Genomic DNA, 17,348 nt, shown 5'->3' on the forward strand with positions numbered 1-17,348 from the left:
TCGCCATAATATACAACATATTTAATTACGTTATAAAAATTTTAATTAACTTAAAAAATTATTCATTTTAAAGAAAAGGATGTCTAATTAATGAAATATATAATATTTATAAGCAAACTTAAAATTATTATGATAATGCACAAAGTACTATTACTGAGGAGATGTACAAAAAAAAGACTTACAAAATGCTAGTATTTAAAATATTTGTTTAAATATATATGTGTATGCATATATATTTTTTTGTGTGCACAAGAGACAAAATATATAACTAATATTAGCAAGTAAACAAAATAGTTAAAAGATTAATAAATCTGAAAATCTTTTTCTCGTATCACTGAAAAAAAAAACATGTACACTTATATACGTCTCAGCACAATACTGCAATATATGAGGATAGTCTATAATTGCACTATGGATATTCCTTTAAAATAGGTAACTACATGGATATATCCTATGTATTACTCTCTATATATATGTGCATATTATTTACCTATTTTCTTGTTCTTTAAGGTACAATTTTTATGTTATTTGCGATTAATAAATATATACTATTTTTTTATTTTAATAAATTAACCAGTATACATAAAATGACAAATGAAAATAAAACAGTAAAATAAAGGACAATACGCAATTTATCGATTTTAAACACGTAAAAATTTTATGAAAAAAAAAAGAAAAAAGATAAACTATTACATTTTAATATCGCAAAATAATAAGCAATACACATTTTAGGACTCTATATAAGTATGCATATAAATATGTGTAATTGATACTATAAAATATGGAATATTTAAAGAACATAAACATTATATATCATTATATTTATGATATGCTTCTGTGTATTGAAATGAATTTCGTATGTTATATACTATTAGAATATAATTTGTGTAAAAACTTTAAACAAATATATAATATGTACTATGTGTAAATTAAGCAAATTCGATCTGCTTATATATTTAAAAGCATGAAATATTGTTTATGCTCTATATAATAGTTAAGCAAAAATACATGATATTTTCGCTCTTGTAGGCATATATTTATAAAGAAAAGAAAATATATATTTTTAAATGTTATTAAAAAATAAGAGAATATATAAATGTGTACAAATGTAAAATGAAAAAGAAAAAATATTAAAAAATATATACTTTGGTTTCTTTTGCGCCTAGGCTCGAATAGGAAACGAATTTTACAACTCATTTATTTTTTTGGTCGAATAATATATCTTTACACATAAGCTCCTTTTTGACAGCCTTATGAAGTGCCAACAAAAAATCATTCAAAGAAATTAAGACATTCTGCTCGTTATTGTTTGTCGAATTGTAGAATCGCAGGGTCTAAAAAATAACAAAATATTTTCATTTGATTAAATTTATATGAATACTAAATTTATTTTATATATCAAAATGCTTATATTTTTCACATTACAGCTTGGCAAAAATAAGCATAAGCCTGGAATGGAATTCTTCTTAAGCATCGTCCACTAAATCCATTGCTCATTTTAGCACACTCCATTAATTTACTCCCACATCTAATATATATATTTATTTAAAAGTTAAAAAAATGAATATTTTATTTTATGTAGCAACATATATTTATAATCGATTTAAATGGTTACACATATTCGTCTTTGGATTTGTCGTTTTCATTCTGTGAAAAAGTATTCCAAAAAAATTGAAAAAGTTGAAAAAAATTGCATAATTATAAAATTGGGATATATATATTTCATTGAATATTTACTTTTAACAATTTTATAATTCTTTGATAGCTTGGGATTTTGAAGCTATAGCTAATTATTCCTTTCTCGATCTATGGAATTATAAAATGTTGAGGGTATATATGGAATAAAATGAACAATGAGCAAATAAAAGGCATGGAAAAAAATGAAAATAGTTACTAATTCGCCTATGCAGTCCTTGTAAATTTCATATCGGCATTCTTCATTTGGTAATCCAATGAACTGCTTCAAATCAGCTCTGTCAATGAAAGCGTCATCAATCATTTCTGAAAAATGAAAGCATACATATATACATAAAAAAATACATTCGAACTTGTGGATTTATATATACATGTCCTAGTAGACATTCTGCATGATGCTACCTGATATATTGGACGTAGTTAGCAATAAAATATTATTATAATATTTTAAAGAATCTATTTGTGTTAATAATGTATTAACAACCCTTATACTATCTGATGGCTCTGTTCCATCCATAGATTTTTTTCGATCTGCTGACAAGCTTTCCACTTCATCAATTAGTAAGCATATGAAAACATCATTTTCCTCATATTCATTAATAATTTTTTTAATTTTATTAAATAATTTTAATACTTGCTTCCCAGATTCACTAAACCATTTTGAAAACAATGTATGAGCATTTAGTTCTATCAAAATTCCTGTAAATTAAATTCAAATATAAATATAATAAAATATATAATTGAAGAAGCATAATAGTATAGCATAAAGATATATATTAATATTTCGAACACCTATAAATGTAATGAATTATATTATATGACTAAACAACCTGTTGTGTACATATTAGATAAACGAATGCACATTTTATTGGCCAGGGCTTTACACAATGATGTTTTTCCTGTGCCTGGAGGCCCATATAACAAAACTAGATGATTATAATTGATTAAATTGCAATCGATTTTTTTCGACGCAAATAACATTAAAGCTGATGCATATTCGAGTAAATCTCTTTTTATATTTTCTTCATAGTATAAACTGTCCCATAATTTATGAAAACGTGGATGTGGTAATATATATTGAGAATAAATTGGAATATGTTTTTTTTCTTCGTCTTCATTTTCACTTGGCTCATTAAATTGCTCTTCCATAAAATCATCATTTTTATAGTATGTAACTACATTTACTACACAACAAAAATTTGGTAAAATGATTGGATCCTCTTCCATAGAAGATATTGATTTTTCCCCTATAATAGGTACAGTAAATAATAAATTAGACGGATATTTTATGTTGTCTTTATTTTTTATATCATTAATCATAGGATATGAATAAGCAATACTTTGTGTTGTAGCAAGAGAGTTAACTAAATTGGTCGTATTAAATCCATTTGAAGAATTTTGTTTTTTAAAATTTAAATTATTATCATTATATATTTTTTCATAATTTTTTTTTCCATAAGAATTTAATATATTAGTATTGTCTATATCCTTTTTATTATCATTTATATTTATATGTGAATTGGCTTCATAAACTGAATAATGTGTAGTGTATAATGTCCCATAAATATTATTTTCACAATTTTCGTTATATTCCTTTACAATTTTTATAGGAATAGCTGGCTCAATAACTATATATTCACAATAATTACTTAATTTTTCACACATGATCTTATTTGGGTCATGACGACCTAAAGTTATTGTTATTCCGAGCGAAAACAGCCATTTGTGTGCTGCTACTTTTATTATTTCATTTGATACATCTTTTTCATTTTTTATACAAATTTCACAACATAATGGAATCCTTTTTTCCTCATTAATATTCATTATTTCCCAGTATAAATATAGACGAATTATATGCAAAAATATATTTTTGTAAAATTCTAAATACGTTCTACAAAAAGTTATTGCTATTTTTATACAATATATATGATTTTTTATCTTAATCATATCATTATAAATTTTTCATTTTAACGAGAATATGCTTATATATACGTTATTTATACATTTATATATTATTCACATTTTACCAGAAAATTGCACATATTATATATTTTTGAGGGTGAATATGCAATTTTTGTTTAATCTGTGCTTTGATCAAGAGTTTAATGCTAAAGCATATTATTTTTTAAGAACATAAATATATAGAAAAAAATTGTTAAGAAATATAAGCATGTCTATCATATCGCTTCATAATAATTTTTTTATAAAAAAGTTACAACGGATGTACATACTGCGGTGAATTCGACTATTCATTGTTATAACAGTTATATATAAATTGAACAATATTAAACGTATTTGATTTTGAATGATCTCTATTTTTATTATTAAGAAAAGTAAAAAAGTTTATTAATGTTGAATTATAAGAAAAAAAGGTAATGATACTAGAATGAAAAAAAATAAATGTAGCATCCTGTGCTATGGGTACATTTTTATGAGTAAGCATAATAAGTATATAGTTTTAAAACATTCACAAAACATAAAGGAAGTTTTGTAAAAAATAATATTTGTTTGATCAATATTCGGAAATTATAATATAACGTATCAATAATTAAACTGGGATGTACATGCATGATTAAAACGGCGAAGCATTAAGTATTTCAATAAAGTTAGCATATTTCTTTACATATATTTTAAGTTTAATAATTATCCTGAGTAAAATATTGTTTTCACATTCATTTTATTTTATAAGGAACTTATGTGATTTGACACTTGGATAAGGAGAAAACCTTGTATTTGAGGACATATCTCAATAATTAATTCAATCAGCAATATACCGACATTTACATTTATATTTATTATATGGTTTGAAGTTTAATCCGATTTACCTAATTCGTTATAATTTGCATATTTAAAAGTAATGCAAATTCGTATATACATATATTGGTGGCAATTTTTTGCTTCAACATAAAAAAAGACAGTTATATAGCTACTTTTGTAAGACCAAATTAAAAAAAAAATAAGGAAACATTTTTTTCTGAACAGTCATATTTTATTTTTACATAAGAAATAAAATGTAGCTTTCTTTAATTTTTTATTGTGTGTGTGTTTTAAGCAAATTTTTTAAATATAAAATGAATTAACAAAGGATTATTTTATTTAATCATTATTTTAAATAATTTTATGTCTGTTTTCTTTTTAATTAATTTTTTTGGTAAAATTGTCTTAAATTATTATATTAAGAAAAACCCAACAAAATAAAATTACATTCATTCTCTATTCAGTTGACGTTATTTAAAAGTGATAAGTTGTTCCACATATTTTTAAGATCTTTTATTTTTTTATGTCACAATTTTTAAATATTAAATAACAAAAATATAATAAAATTTGTTCTACCCCCAAAGTTGCATAATAGACTTTTTCTATTTATAATTTTAAGTAAGCAATGCATTTAAAAACGAGCAAATCGTGCAAAAGATAATATGAATAAAACATTTTTTCAGTATAAGTATGTAAAATAAATATGTATAGGAAAGGAATGTTAAATTATTATGCATGCACATATATATATACACATTTAAGTATTCATGTTTCAAAAAATAATTGAAATTATTGCAAAATTTAAAAAGAAAAGTATCAATCCCTTCGAAAGTGAGATGCTTTCATTTAATTCATAGCCGATTTAAATACCATCAGACCAATTGATATTTATTTCGACTGGGAAAAAAGGAAAATGCATTTAATAAATGATGATTCCTTGAAAAAAAAGAAATCACATCTAAACAATCCAGAAAGTAAAATCAAAATTAATAATAATATGAAATTGTCTATAAGCACAAGTCACAGTTATGAAGAGAATGATGACCATTCAGAATGTTTGTCTTTTTCAAAATATTCGGATACTTTAAAAAAATATAATGAAAATGAATATCAGGCAGACAATCGCTTAAATGCAAAATCAAAGGAATCTTTTAATGATTGGGAAATAAAGGAAAAAATAGAATTGGACAAATCTCTCGATGAACAAACACTTAATAAAAATGATAAATTACAAAATAATACAAAAATTGAATATAAAGATAAAGCTTCTAATTTCTTTGATTATATGGAAAGAAGAAATAAAGAATTCGAAGAAGAAAAAGAAGAAAGCGATTTTTATTCATGTAATTTAAGCGGAGAAAATGATTATTCAGTAAAGGAATATAAACATAATTTGGAAAAAAACGGTATAAATACAAAAGGGGTGCTAACAGATGATGAAATAGAAAAAAAGGATGTAAAAAAAAAAGTTGAAACGAAATTTGAGCATTCCCAAAAGATGGAATATGCAAAAGAATGTGATGAAGAGATAAACATTGAGATAGAACTTGAAAAAAAAAATACACAAACATTTGAAGATGATTATGATTTTCCTAGTGAATATTATACTATATTTAATAATGAATCAAAATTATCAAATCTTATAAAAATCAATGATGAAAATAAAACCGAAGGTGAACATAAATCATCCGAATGGGATTTGGGGTATACTGAAAACATAAAAAAATCAAGAGAGAAAAATATTAATATACTTAATTCAAAATGCAAACAAAATTGTAATTTTATTAAAAATGAAGGAGTACATCCAAAAAACGGATCTATTATGGATAAAAGAAAAATCTTGCATAGCATGTCTTCAAAGGCATCTATCCCAGACAAGGATAATATCGAAGGAGCGCAAAAAAAAATTGAGTCATTCTATTTATGTGATATGGAAAATAATCCTTCACATTCAAGATGTGATAGTGAAGGAAATTTAACAGAAGAATCACAAGAAAAATCGGAAAACGAAACAGGAGATGAGCAAGAAATAGCATATATTAAAAAGGGTAGTAATAACACAATTTCCAATTTGGAACGAGATAGTTCAGAAAATTTTAATAGTGAATTAGATAGTAATGATATTGATACTTTAAAAAAAAGTCCTAAGAATTGTTCTTATAATAAAGAAGATAAAATTAATAACTATAGAATCTTAAAATGTGTGGTTAAATCACCAATAGTTTTAAATAAAAGTTATAAGTCAACATTCCACAATGATAATAAATATGATGTAAAAAATCGTTTAAAGGAGAAAATTAGCAATTTGAATGAAAAATCGCGTAAATTTTCTTTATCAAACAAAGGAACCCATATAAAATGTAAATATAGTTCATATAAAAATAAAAATTTGAATTTATTACCAAAAAGGGTTGATATATATAATAAAAATAAACATTGCAAAAATATCATTAACTTAAAAAAAAACAATAATAATATAATAAAGCCAACCAAAGTAACAAGACACCAACAGGATTTTTCTGTTGACATGATTAATGGGATTAAAAAAATGGATAGAAAGATAAATACAAAACGAATATATAGCATTTGCACAAATGGAAAAAATGAAAAAATAAAACTTCCAATTTTCAAAGTGAGCCCAATGATACAAAAAAGGAATTTTGATTTTGATGCAATGGTAGTAAAGGATGGACATGTCATTCCAAGAAAAAAAAACTCAGTAAAAGAAGCTTTTGATAAATATAAATTATATAAAGAAAAATCAAAAATATAAAAATAACATAAGAGATAATTATGCATCATTATTTTGCTTTATTGTATTATTGAATAATATTTTTAAAATTGGCTTTAGTTTGATTAAAAAGGGGAATATATATGTGGCAAATTTAACAACAATGCTGGTAATGCACGGGAACACTACACATTAATATATATGATTTCAACGGACATAGACAATATTTATTTGCATACCAATTTTTTATTTTAAATTATTCTCTTCATTTTTTTTAAATAATGTTTCATTTGAATTTTGTGCGCTTTTACTAAATAAAGCAATTAGCATATTTTTATTTCGATATATTTTTTAACATCTTTACAATTCTTTATGATGCTTTAAACAATAAATATTTTTTAAATGTAAAAGACAAAAAAAAACAAAAAAAATATTGGAAGTACATATACCCAATGTATTAATACGAATATAAATGCATAAGTAGATAATAAAAGTATTGATATCATGCAGAAATGGTTGCATGAGGGTTTAAAGCAAAAAAAGAATAATAATAGAGAGTAAAACGCGATGCCCTCTATTTTATATTACAGTGAAATATTACATAAAAAAAAAGTATTAGGCATTAACTTGTCTTAATTATTCATTTTTTTTCATTTAATATGTCCAATATTTCGCTTATGGTTGAAAATTTTCCTGGACGTTGTTTTGGTGTGATTCCATTTTGCTCTAAATTTTGAATATAATTCCAATTATCAAAAGTAATAAATTGTATTTTTTTTTTATTTAATAAATCAGTTATATCATTATCGAAGAATGTGGTTGTTTTTTCTAAAAAGTTAGAAATAGTCAAAGCGCTATTTTTCGATGAAATAATTTGGCTAGCTATATTTCCTTTAGGTCCGTTAGAAAACCAACCAGCTCGGAATATTCCAAAATTATTTTTTAAAATATCTTCTTTATATTTTTGAATAGATTGATTATATAAATTTTCTGAAAACGTATTTTTTTTAAAACCTGTAGCATATATAAGTAATGGAGTTGATATAGATTTTTTGTAGCCCAAATTGGTATTGTTATTTTCATTATTTTTAATGTTTTTATTTATTTCAAATTCAATATTTTTTATATGATCATTAATTGGATCTATACTTTTAATTTGATGACAAAAAATAAATTCTATAATTTTATATTTATTATATAAATCTTTATTTTTTTCAAACATTTGATAATTTTGAACCATATCTAAAAAAAGTTTATTTTGTCTATTTCGCATATTCGAATTTTCATGATCTTCGTCTAAATCTCCTTTATTATTATGGTCTTTAAAATATGAGCACATGTCATAATTATTTTTATTTAAGATAACTTTTGTATTATCTAATGAAAATAATTCTCTTAATTCCGCATTGGTAAATGATGTATGTTTGTATCCTCGTCTTCCTATTATATAAACATGATTAATTTGGTGACGCTTTATAGAATTTAAATAATTATTATTAATATCTGTTTTATTTAATTCGTCTATAGGCTTTATAAGGATTCTGGCAATATCTAATGATACATTTCCATTTCCAATAATAACTGAATTTGAAAAGTTTTCAAAAGAATTTAAATAGTTATCTATTTTTTTACATCGTATATCATCATAATAATTATTGTAAAAATATATTAAATCTCTTGCATGAAATATACCAGGAAAGTGTTCATTTTCTTTATAATCTATTTTTTTAGCATATGGTATTTGTGGAAAAGAAGGCTCAGAAGCTCCACAACAAAAAAGTATTGCATTATAATAATTCCTTAGTTCTTCTACTTTTATATCAACACCAATATTTACATTTCCAAAAAATCGATAACTTTTATTTATAACAACTGAATTAAACGTTTTATATATGTTTTTTACATTTACATGATCAGGTGCTACACCATATCTTATAAGCCCATAAGGGTTAGGTAATTTATCAAAAATATCAACCTTTATTTTTTCATTTTTTAAAAAATATTTACAACAATATAAAGCAGATGGACCTCCACCAACTATTCCAATTTTAAAATGTTTATTTTCACTCGAAAAAAAATCCTTTCTAAAAAAAACAAAATTATATATTTTTCTGTATTTTATATTTTTAAAGTTTCGAGGCACATACAACGTGCCACGCAGAATCATTGTTGTTTCCTTTCTATATTGTGTTCCTCTTTTTTCTTGAAACTGTTTTTTTTTAGCTATTTCTCTTATATATGCTTAAGGATTCATTCGACCAATACAAACTATATACTAAAATGTGTAAAAAATGAATGCTTATTATATAGGACGAAATAATGTTAGAGAAAAATAATTAAATGCTTTAGCATGATGAGAGTTTATTACTATTCTAGCTTGATTTTTTAAAAATTTGAAGCTAAGCAAAATATATTACTTAATGTAAAAATGTTTTAATCTGGAAATAATGTTCATCAATTTATGCATTTACTTACTCTTTATTTTTTGGTCGTTTATTTTGTTTAATACCCATTATATGATGCACTTTTCTATTTATTAAACAACTAAATAGCTTAAAGGCTACTAGAGTATTTTAAAAATTGATAGCATATAATAATTTCATAAATTAGCGGAATTCATAAATGTAAACAAGCTAAGTTTTGTATTAAAAAAAAATTGATAAAATATTCGTTACGCCAATTTTTGATACTATCAAAAAAAACGAAATTATAAATAAAATAAATAGGTTTATTTAAATATACAAAATTACATTTAAGAATATTAATTTGTATGAGTATTTAAAAAAAATAGAAAAAAAAAATCATGTCATATATGAGTGGTATTATGTATATGGTTGAAGCAAATACAAGGATATGGGTATACACAAGTTTTCATTGCAACATCCCTCGAAAGCAATGTTTTAGTGAAATAATCCACATGTATGTAAATAAATAAAATAATTATATACACACATTATGGATAAATCAGTAATTAAAAAATGTAAAGCATGATATGGTATAGTATTTTGATGAAATTATGGAAAATTTTTGATTTTAATTTTTAAAAATGGGAATTGGGTATTTCACATTATACGCATTATATCGTACTCATACATCAAGACGTTGCGAAATGGAAATAAGATGACGTAAAAAAAAATATATAAACAAATGAGGAAACAAAATAAATAAAATATTATATGATATATATTTTACATAAGTTGCCATATTTGTGGGGTAATATTAAGGGGCGGGGAAATAATTACTTGAAAATTTTCACTCTTGTTCAGAAACTGTGTAATTTCAATCCAAGTATTATTTAATTTTATAAAATAAGAAATTGGTGGGAAATTAATTAAACCAACTTTCAAAGGAATTAACATTAAATTTATAACATGAGATGAATTTTTGGGTATACAAACTACTTGTTTTTTAAATCCATTTATTAGCCAATTATATTTTGTATCACGGTTATTTCTTTTTCCATCATCATCATCATCATTATTATTATTATCTATACATACAAAATGTTTTATATATATATCTTCATTTATTTTATTAGACAATATAACATTAATATTTATATTGGTATGAAGTATTCCTGTTTTAGGTATATCATAATGAGCATCAATAGATAATAAAAATTGTGGAATAAATACAAGTAAATTATATAGATACTTTTTTTCATATTTGTCTATTTTACAAATATTTTGATTTCTATATTCATATAATATATTTATATTTCCAATAGCATTTTCATATTTTAAGTGATTTATAAAATTATCCTCTTTATCAAATATATTTTTATATTGTACTTCAAAAAGTAAAAATATACTTTCTCCCCCTTTAATCCAACTATTAATAGAAATTTCATCGTAAAAGTTTTTTTGTTTCATTTCATCATTTTCTTTATTACTTATTATATTTGCATTAAGATTATTACATATTTCTTTTCCAGTGTCTATTATATGATCAGAAGGTTGTATTTGTTTGTCTTCTAGAATTTCTATATCCTTTTCATTATCATTATTAATTATTTCTATTTTTGGAGGTTTTAATTGAAATGAGGTTATTTCATTTTGTAAACTGTTGGAATCGGAATCCTCATTTTTTTCATTGTTTAAAAAAAATATTTTAACATTTTTTATTTGTGTAATATTTTTTTTTAATATTTCTATATTGAATTTTTTTAAAAATACAGAATAATTATTATTATTTAAATTTAATATTAATTCATATAACATTCCATTTTTTGATCTATATGTATTTATTTTTTCATTAAAAATATTTACAAGTTTAAATTTTTTTTGAACAATTAATTTATTATTTAAATGTGTGTATGTTAATGTTTGATCATGATTAATAAAATTATCAATTTTTATTTTTCCAATATAATTTACTTGTTCTATTTTATATATATCTGTTTTTCGTTGTTTTCTTTTTTTTCCACATATATCATTGTTTATTATACATTTTATTTCTATTTTGTCTGTGCTTGTAGAAGATTTTGCATATAATTTTTTATATAAATTATCATCCATATTTTGTTCTCTATTTTTAACAGAGCCAATTTCATTGTCTATTTTTCGACGTGGTATAAACGAGATTATTGCTTGTGTGGTCTCTAATTGTTTGTCATTTTTATTCCAACCATTTTCTGAGCTTTCATTACAGTCGTTAACCTCAGTCTCTTCATCCATATGAGCATTTCTATCCTTATGTTTAATCATATCCATTTCTTGGTCATTTAAAATTTTAAGGTTCTCTATATCTATATTTTCATTGTGTTCAATATAAAAAGTTATTAAATCTACAAACAGTATTTCATCTTTAACACTAGTATTGTATAACTTAATATCATTACACTCATTTATTTGGCTTTTATTTTTAACTGACACTTGAATAAATTTTCCCCTTCCTTGATCAGGATTATTCTTTGGTATATTTTTATTAAAATCACTTACTTCATCGGTCTCGTCACGAGTTATATCATTATCCTCGTAAGGATTTATATTTTTACTTTGAATTTGTTGCCTTTTTTTTATAATTAATTTAACATAGTTTATATTATCATATACTAGTGATGTTTTATTTATATAGGAAGCAGTTAATTTACAATTTAGAATTGAATTTAAGGTTTTTATTTTAATATAAAGAGGTAAAATTAATTGATTTAAAAAGAAGGTTGTATAACTATTATGTTTATTAATTACTATATTGTTGTTGTTTATAAAACTAACATATTTTTTTATAAAGGAGTCCATTAAATTATCGTTAGGTAATATTCCTATTTTTTGATATAAAGCAAAATTTTTTATTTTAAGAAAAACATATTTAATTTTATAACAAAAATTTTCCCATTTAATTTTATTAGATTCGAGAATATTAATTATATTTAATTTTATTAAATTTAATCCATCTTTAATTACATAGTTTCCTTCCGAATATTTTATGTATAAATATTTATTTTCTTCTTCACTATATAATTGTAAAATTATATTATTAACATTCAAATTTTGGGTAAATGCGGAAAAAACAAATAAGTCTAAATATTCATCATATTCTGCACACACATTTTTAACACGTATATTTTTTTTGATTGTCTTATCAGTTTTATTAGAGGATATATTCTCTTGAACTTTGTCTGTCTTAGTTTCCATATTTTTTTTTTCTGCATATTCTTTTATCTTATTAGCCAATAATGTATCGAGGTGATACATTTTAAAAGCATTATTTTTAGTCGTACAATTATTTATATTACATTCTTTGGTATCATTTATATGATCACAGGAAGGTGTTACCTTTTTGTTAACCCCAAAAACCATATTGGGCACAAACATATATAGATTATAATCCGACTGAACAAATATTTTAATATCTTCCGTTGGCATGTAGAATATATTATTTTTTTCATTTTCGGAAACGGAAAAATTATATTTTTTTAAACTATTTAAAAATTTTTTATTTATATTAAAATAATAATTATCTTTACAGAATTTTTTAGTTTCAAATTTTATCATTTTATTTGTTAAGAATTTCGACCTATTCTGATTTGCTTCATCATGTGTTAGGTATACCTTATTTGTGTTATTGTCTGGGTCTAAAAATTGCTTTCCTTTTTCATTAGCATCAAAGGGAACCTTTTTGCTTTCTTCATTTTCCTTACTATCTTTTAATTGACTTATCAAAGACAAATTAAATGTTATTATATCTCTTTCCAATGCGTCGTAAAAATTTAAATAGTAGCTTTTATTTTGCTCGAGCTTTAAAATAGAATTTTGGCTAGTCATAGAAAATAAATCAAATTCATAATTTTGAAAGGAAGTGAAATTAATATTAACATTCTTAAAAGATATAATTTTAGTATATTTATTTGCTAAAAAATAGGAAGCACAAAAATGATAAAAATTATTATTTAAATCATGAAACAATAAAAGTTGCATACACAACTGTGTAAGAAAATGGAATGGTGATTCTTCAATAATTTTTCTAACAAAATGAAATGACTTTTTATATAATTTATTTTCAAATAGTAATATAGCTAAGAAAAACTTATTTATAATATATATATTTTTGTGTTTTCTTGAATATAAATTAATAATTTTATTCATAATATTTATTAGTAGATAGTTTTTTTGTTTATTACTATCTTTAGAAAATGCTTTAATATGATAAATTGGAAAGTTGTTATAAATATTTTTTTTATTTTCTATAACTTCTTCTTCAATTACATTTTCTATATGTTTTTCAAATTTTTTTTCTTCTAAATAATTATAAAAAAAATTGAACAAATACATTCTATGTGTATTTATTTCATTATATCCAAAATTGTTCAAATCCCATTCAGGGTTGTTGTTAAAATTGTTAGCATTCATATTAAGTATGTTCTTCAAAATTATAAAAGATAATTTAAATATATTTGAAACATTAATACTAAAATCGGTGTATAGAAAAAGTTTGTTGTTATTTTTGGATTCACTTTTTTCACTAAGTGCCGAAGAAGTAAAATTTGAGCAAGCGGAAGATGAGTTTTCTACACAACTCGATTCTTTGGAGTTTTCAATTTGAAGTTTTGATTTCGATTTTTTTTTATTTTTTGTGGAACTTTTTTTATAACCTAATTTCATAATATTTTTTTGGAGGGATAAATATTTACTGATATTTGTATTTTTATGTTTAACAATTTTGTCTTCCTGTTCTTTTGTTTTGTGATTTATTTTATTTGCATTTTTCTCAATGTGTAAATCCCTTCTTCGTTCAAAAAGAAATTTAATTAAATTTCCAAGATTATAAAAATAAATTGAAAAATATTTTTCTTTATTCATAAAACAACAATTTAAAAGAAATAACAGTTTTTCATTTTCGTTTTTAAATATATCACAAAAAACTTCATTACTAGTTTGTGGTTCATTTGAGCATAAAATATTTTCGGTTTCTGTATGTTCACCATTTTTAGATTCATTGTTTTCTTCATCTTGGTTTTTTTCAATAAATTTTTCATTTTTACGATTTTTTTTATTTATAATAATTTTTTTCAGTATATTTTCTGCACTGACTGGTTCGCTACTATCATTTTGATTAAATATATCATTAAGTTCTTTCACTAAGATGTTATTCGATTTGTGCATTCCTTTTCTATTATTATTGCTATTGTTACTGTTGTTATTATTGTAGGGTTTGTTTTCTTTCACTACTATTATCCCCGTGTTTTTATTGCCCTCGTCAGGATTATCTTCTTTTGTCGGTTCATTTTTTTTGACATCCTTTTGGTAAATTTCAATAGAATCACTCAGATTTTCCGATTTTTCCTTTATTATGGGATCTTTAAAATTTTCTTCTTTTGGCTCGAGATTTTTTTTCGCTAGCTCTTTTTTTTTATATTTTGCAATTTTTTTATGAACATATTTGATATAATTTGGATGACTCATATATTTATTGACACTATTTCTAAAGGTACTAAAATTGTGCATAAATATAAAAATTTTATTTTTGTAAAAGAATTGAGCAAATTTTAAAGCTTTTATTGAAATATATGAAAATTTGTTTAAAAAAAGTAATAAAGTAAATTTTTTAAAAAATATATATTCTAGCAAATGAATAGAACAAACATTTCTTTCGTATATATATCTGGTTATAGCTAGTTTATATTTTTCAAATAAAATCGGAGAATGTATTATACACTTTTTTTTTTTTATATAAACATTGAGATGCTTGTAAAATAATCTTTCAATACTACTATATAGCATATAGCATTTCTTAAAAAGATTTAATTTTAAATACAATGCACATAAATTTTCCCCCCACATAAAAACTGATAAAAAAATATCATACATGTCTAAATATAATTGTTCATCATAATCTGTAACAAATTCGATTTTGTTTATATAAGAATGAACGTCATTTTTTTGTAAAAAAAAATTTATATCTACACATTCATTGCAAAATGAAAAAATATTGTGATTTTTATAAAACGCGACAAATTCACTTATGTTGTTTATTTCGTTATGATTTGGTCTATCTTTTTCCTCTGCCTTTGATACGTCATTTGGTTTTGGTTCCTCTACAGATATGTTGGATATGCAAAACTTTTTTTTTTTTTTTTCCAGAATAATTTTTTTCTTTACCTCTACATAGCTTAAAAAGATATTAACGCTTTTGTTATAGGAGCTTTTAATGGAATGGTATTTTTTTTCAATACATATTTTGATATGATCAATATATCTGATTTTAAAATGTTCATAAAGTTCTTTGACCTTTTCATTTGTATCATATTCTTCATTTTGAATTAATGGGACACTTAATATTTTGATAGTTTTATAACTATTAGAACTAAAGTCAGATTTAATTTTTTTAATATTTTTTATTTCATTTACATTATCTTCTAAATTGTATAAATAAACAAATATACAATCTTCATTTTCCTCATTTATACTATCTTTATATCTATTTAATAAATATTCCTTTTCCTTTTTATATTCCTCTAAATTTTCTGAATATAAAAAATAAATATAAATAAAAGCTTTTTCAATCGATCCATTATCTTCATTTTTAAAATAATCAGCTATTGAATTGTTATAGTATTCATATTGTAAATTAACTCGTATTTTGTTTATTTTTTCGTTTAATTTTACATCATGTATTTCATAAAAATCGTCCTTAAAAAAGTATTCGATATTTCTTAAAATATTCTTGTCCCCATAGCATGCAATTCTAAGTTTATCTGCTGGCATTATTTTAATTTATGGGGTAGAAAAGACCATCAAACTAAATAAAATTTATATACACATATGTTAGAAACATATACAAATGTGTATAATACATATACTTATCTACATTTGAACTGTTTTTTTCAACAATGAATAAAACAAAGTATTTCTGTAGAAATAAGTATATATCATATCAAATAGGGTTTCGTCTAAAGTTAATAACCATATGCTTATTTTTCTGAATGTTTATACATATGCTTACTTTTTTCCTAAAATTATGAATTCATATATCTTCTTTAATATCCATGAATTTTTCTCATTTTCTAAAATTATATACAATATTTTATAATTTGAAAATTTTGCAAATTTTATTTATTTTTTTATTTTATATTTTTTGAAAATTTGTAAAAAAATTTTTTTTTTTTCATAATATTTTTTCTTCTTTTTATTTGACATATTTTCTCTGGTGGCTTATAAAGTTTATAGAATATTAATTTCGAGCAAACCTTTTAAACGTCAAATTTTTAAGCACGACATATTTAAATTTGAATTTATTTTTAAGATTGGATTTTTGTTTTTTATTTATCAGAACAATTTTAAAACAATAAATTTTTAGTACAAAGAAATTCAATACCTTCAATTTTAGAGGAACATAAAATAGGATGTTAAATGTTTAGTAAGATCTAGAGCATTTTAAAAATAATAATTCATGTTTTTTTTTTGTGGAGAGATGGCGATATTAAATAAATATGACAAATATTATAAGGAATAAAGATATTTTTATTCTTTACTTTTGTTATATATAAATTGGGGGAATACCATTGTATAGAATATTTGTAAGTTCATTATAAAGCATTTATATATTTGTATGTACATAGCTATATATATGAACTAGTTAAGTAAAAGTAAATTGCCATTTTACACATGATCATATTCTTACAGAACAATTTTTTTTTGAAATAAAAAATAAAATATATTTAGAA

At 22.6% G+C, this 17,348-nt stretch overlaps 4 protein-coding genes across 4 annotated transcripts; 1 reads left to right on the forward strand and 3 right to left on the reverse strand.

The window, feature by feature from the left end:
• Positions 1-1,193: 1,193 nt before the first annotated feature.
• PVVCY_0903790 (AAA family ATPase, putative) lies at positions 1,194-3,642 on the reverse strand (the record flags this gene model as incomplete). Its single annotated transcript, XM_008626714.2, has 7 exons — positions 1,194-1,334; positions 1,426-1,528; positions 1,616-1,647; positions 1,738-1,806; positions 1,895-2,001; positions 2,098-2,394; positions 2,526-3,642. The coding sequence occupies 7 exons, from the start codon at positions 3,640-3,642 to the stop codon at positions 1,194-1,196; spliced, it is 1,866 nt and encodes a 621-aa protein (XP_008624936.2).
• A 1,723-nt stretch (positions 3,643-5,365) lies between these two features.
• On the forward strand, positions 5,366-7,225 carry PVVCY_0903800 (conserved Plasmodium protein, unknown function; the record flags this gene model as incomplete). Its single annotated transcript, XM_008626715.1, has 1 exon — positions 5,366-7,225. The coding sequence occupies one exon, from the start codon at positions 5,366-5,368 to the stop codon at positions 7,223-7,225; it is 1,860 nt and encodes a 619-aa protein (XP_008624937.1).
• Positions 7,226-7,823: 598 nt separating this feature from the next.
• PVVCY_0903810 (adrenodoxin reductase, putative) lies at positions 7,824-9,350 on the reverse strand (the record flags this gene model as incomplete). Its single annotated transcript, XM_008626716.1, has 1 exon — positions 7,824-9,350. One exon carries the CDS (start codon positions 9,348-9,350, stop codon positions 7,824-7,826), a length of 1,527 nt encoding a protein of 508 aa, XP_008624938.1.
• Positions 9,351-10,371: 1,021 nt separating this feature from the next.
• Positions 10,372-16,389, reverse strand: PVVCY_0903820 (conserved Plasmodium protein, unknown function; the record flags this gene model as incomplete). The annotated part of the gene is made up of 1 exon (XM_008626717.1): positions 10,372-16,389. One exon carries the CDS (start codon positions 16,387-16,389, stop codon positions 10,372-10,374), a length of 6,018 nt encoding a protein of 2,005 aa, XP_008624939.1.
• Positions 16,390-17,348: the final 959 nt, after the last annotated feature.

This window comes from Plasmodium vinckei (assembly GCF_900681995.1).
Source record: "Plasmodium vinckei vinckei genome assembly, chromosome: PVVCY_09".
In the NCBI taxonomy this organism is placed as follows: Eukaryota; Apicomplexa; class Aconoidasida; order Haemosporida; family Plasmodiidae; genus Plasmodium; species Plasmodium vinckei.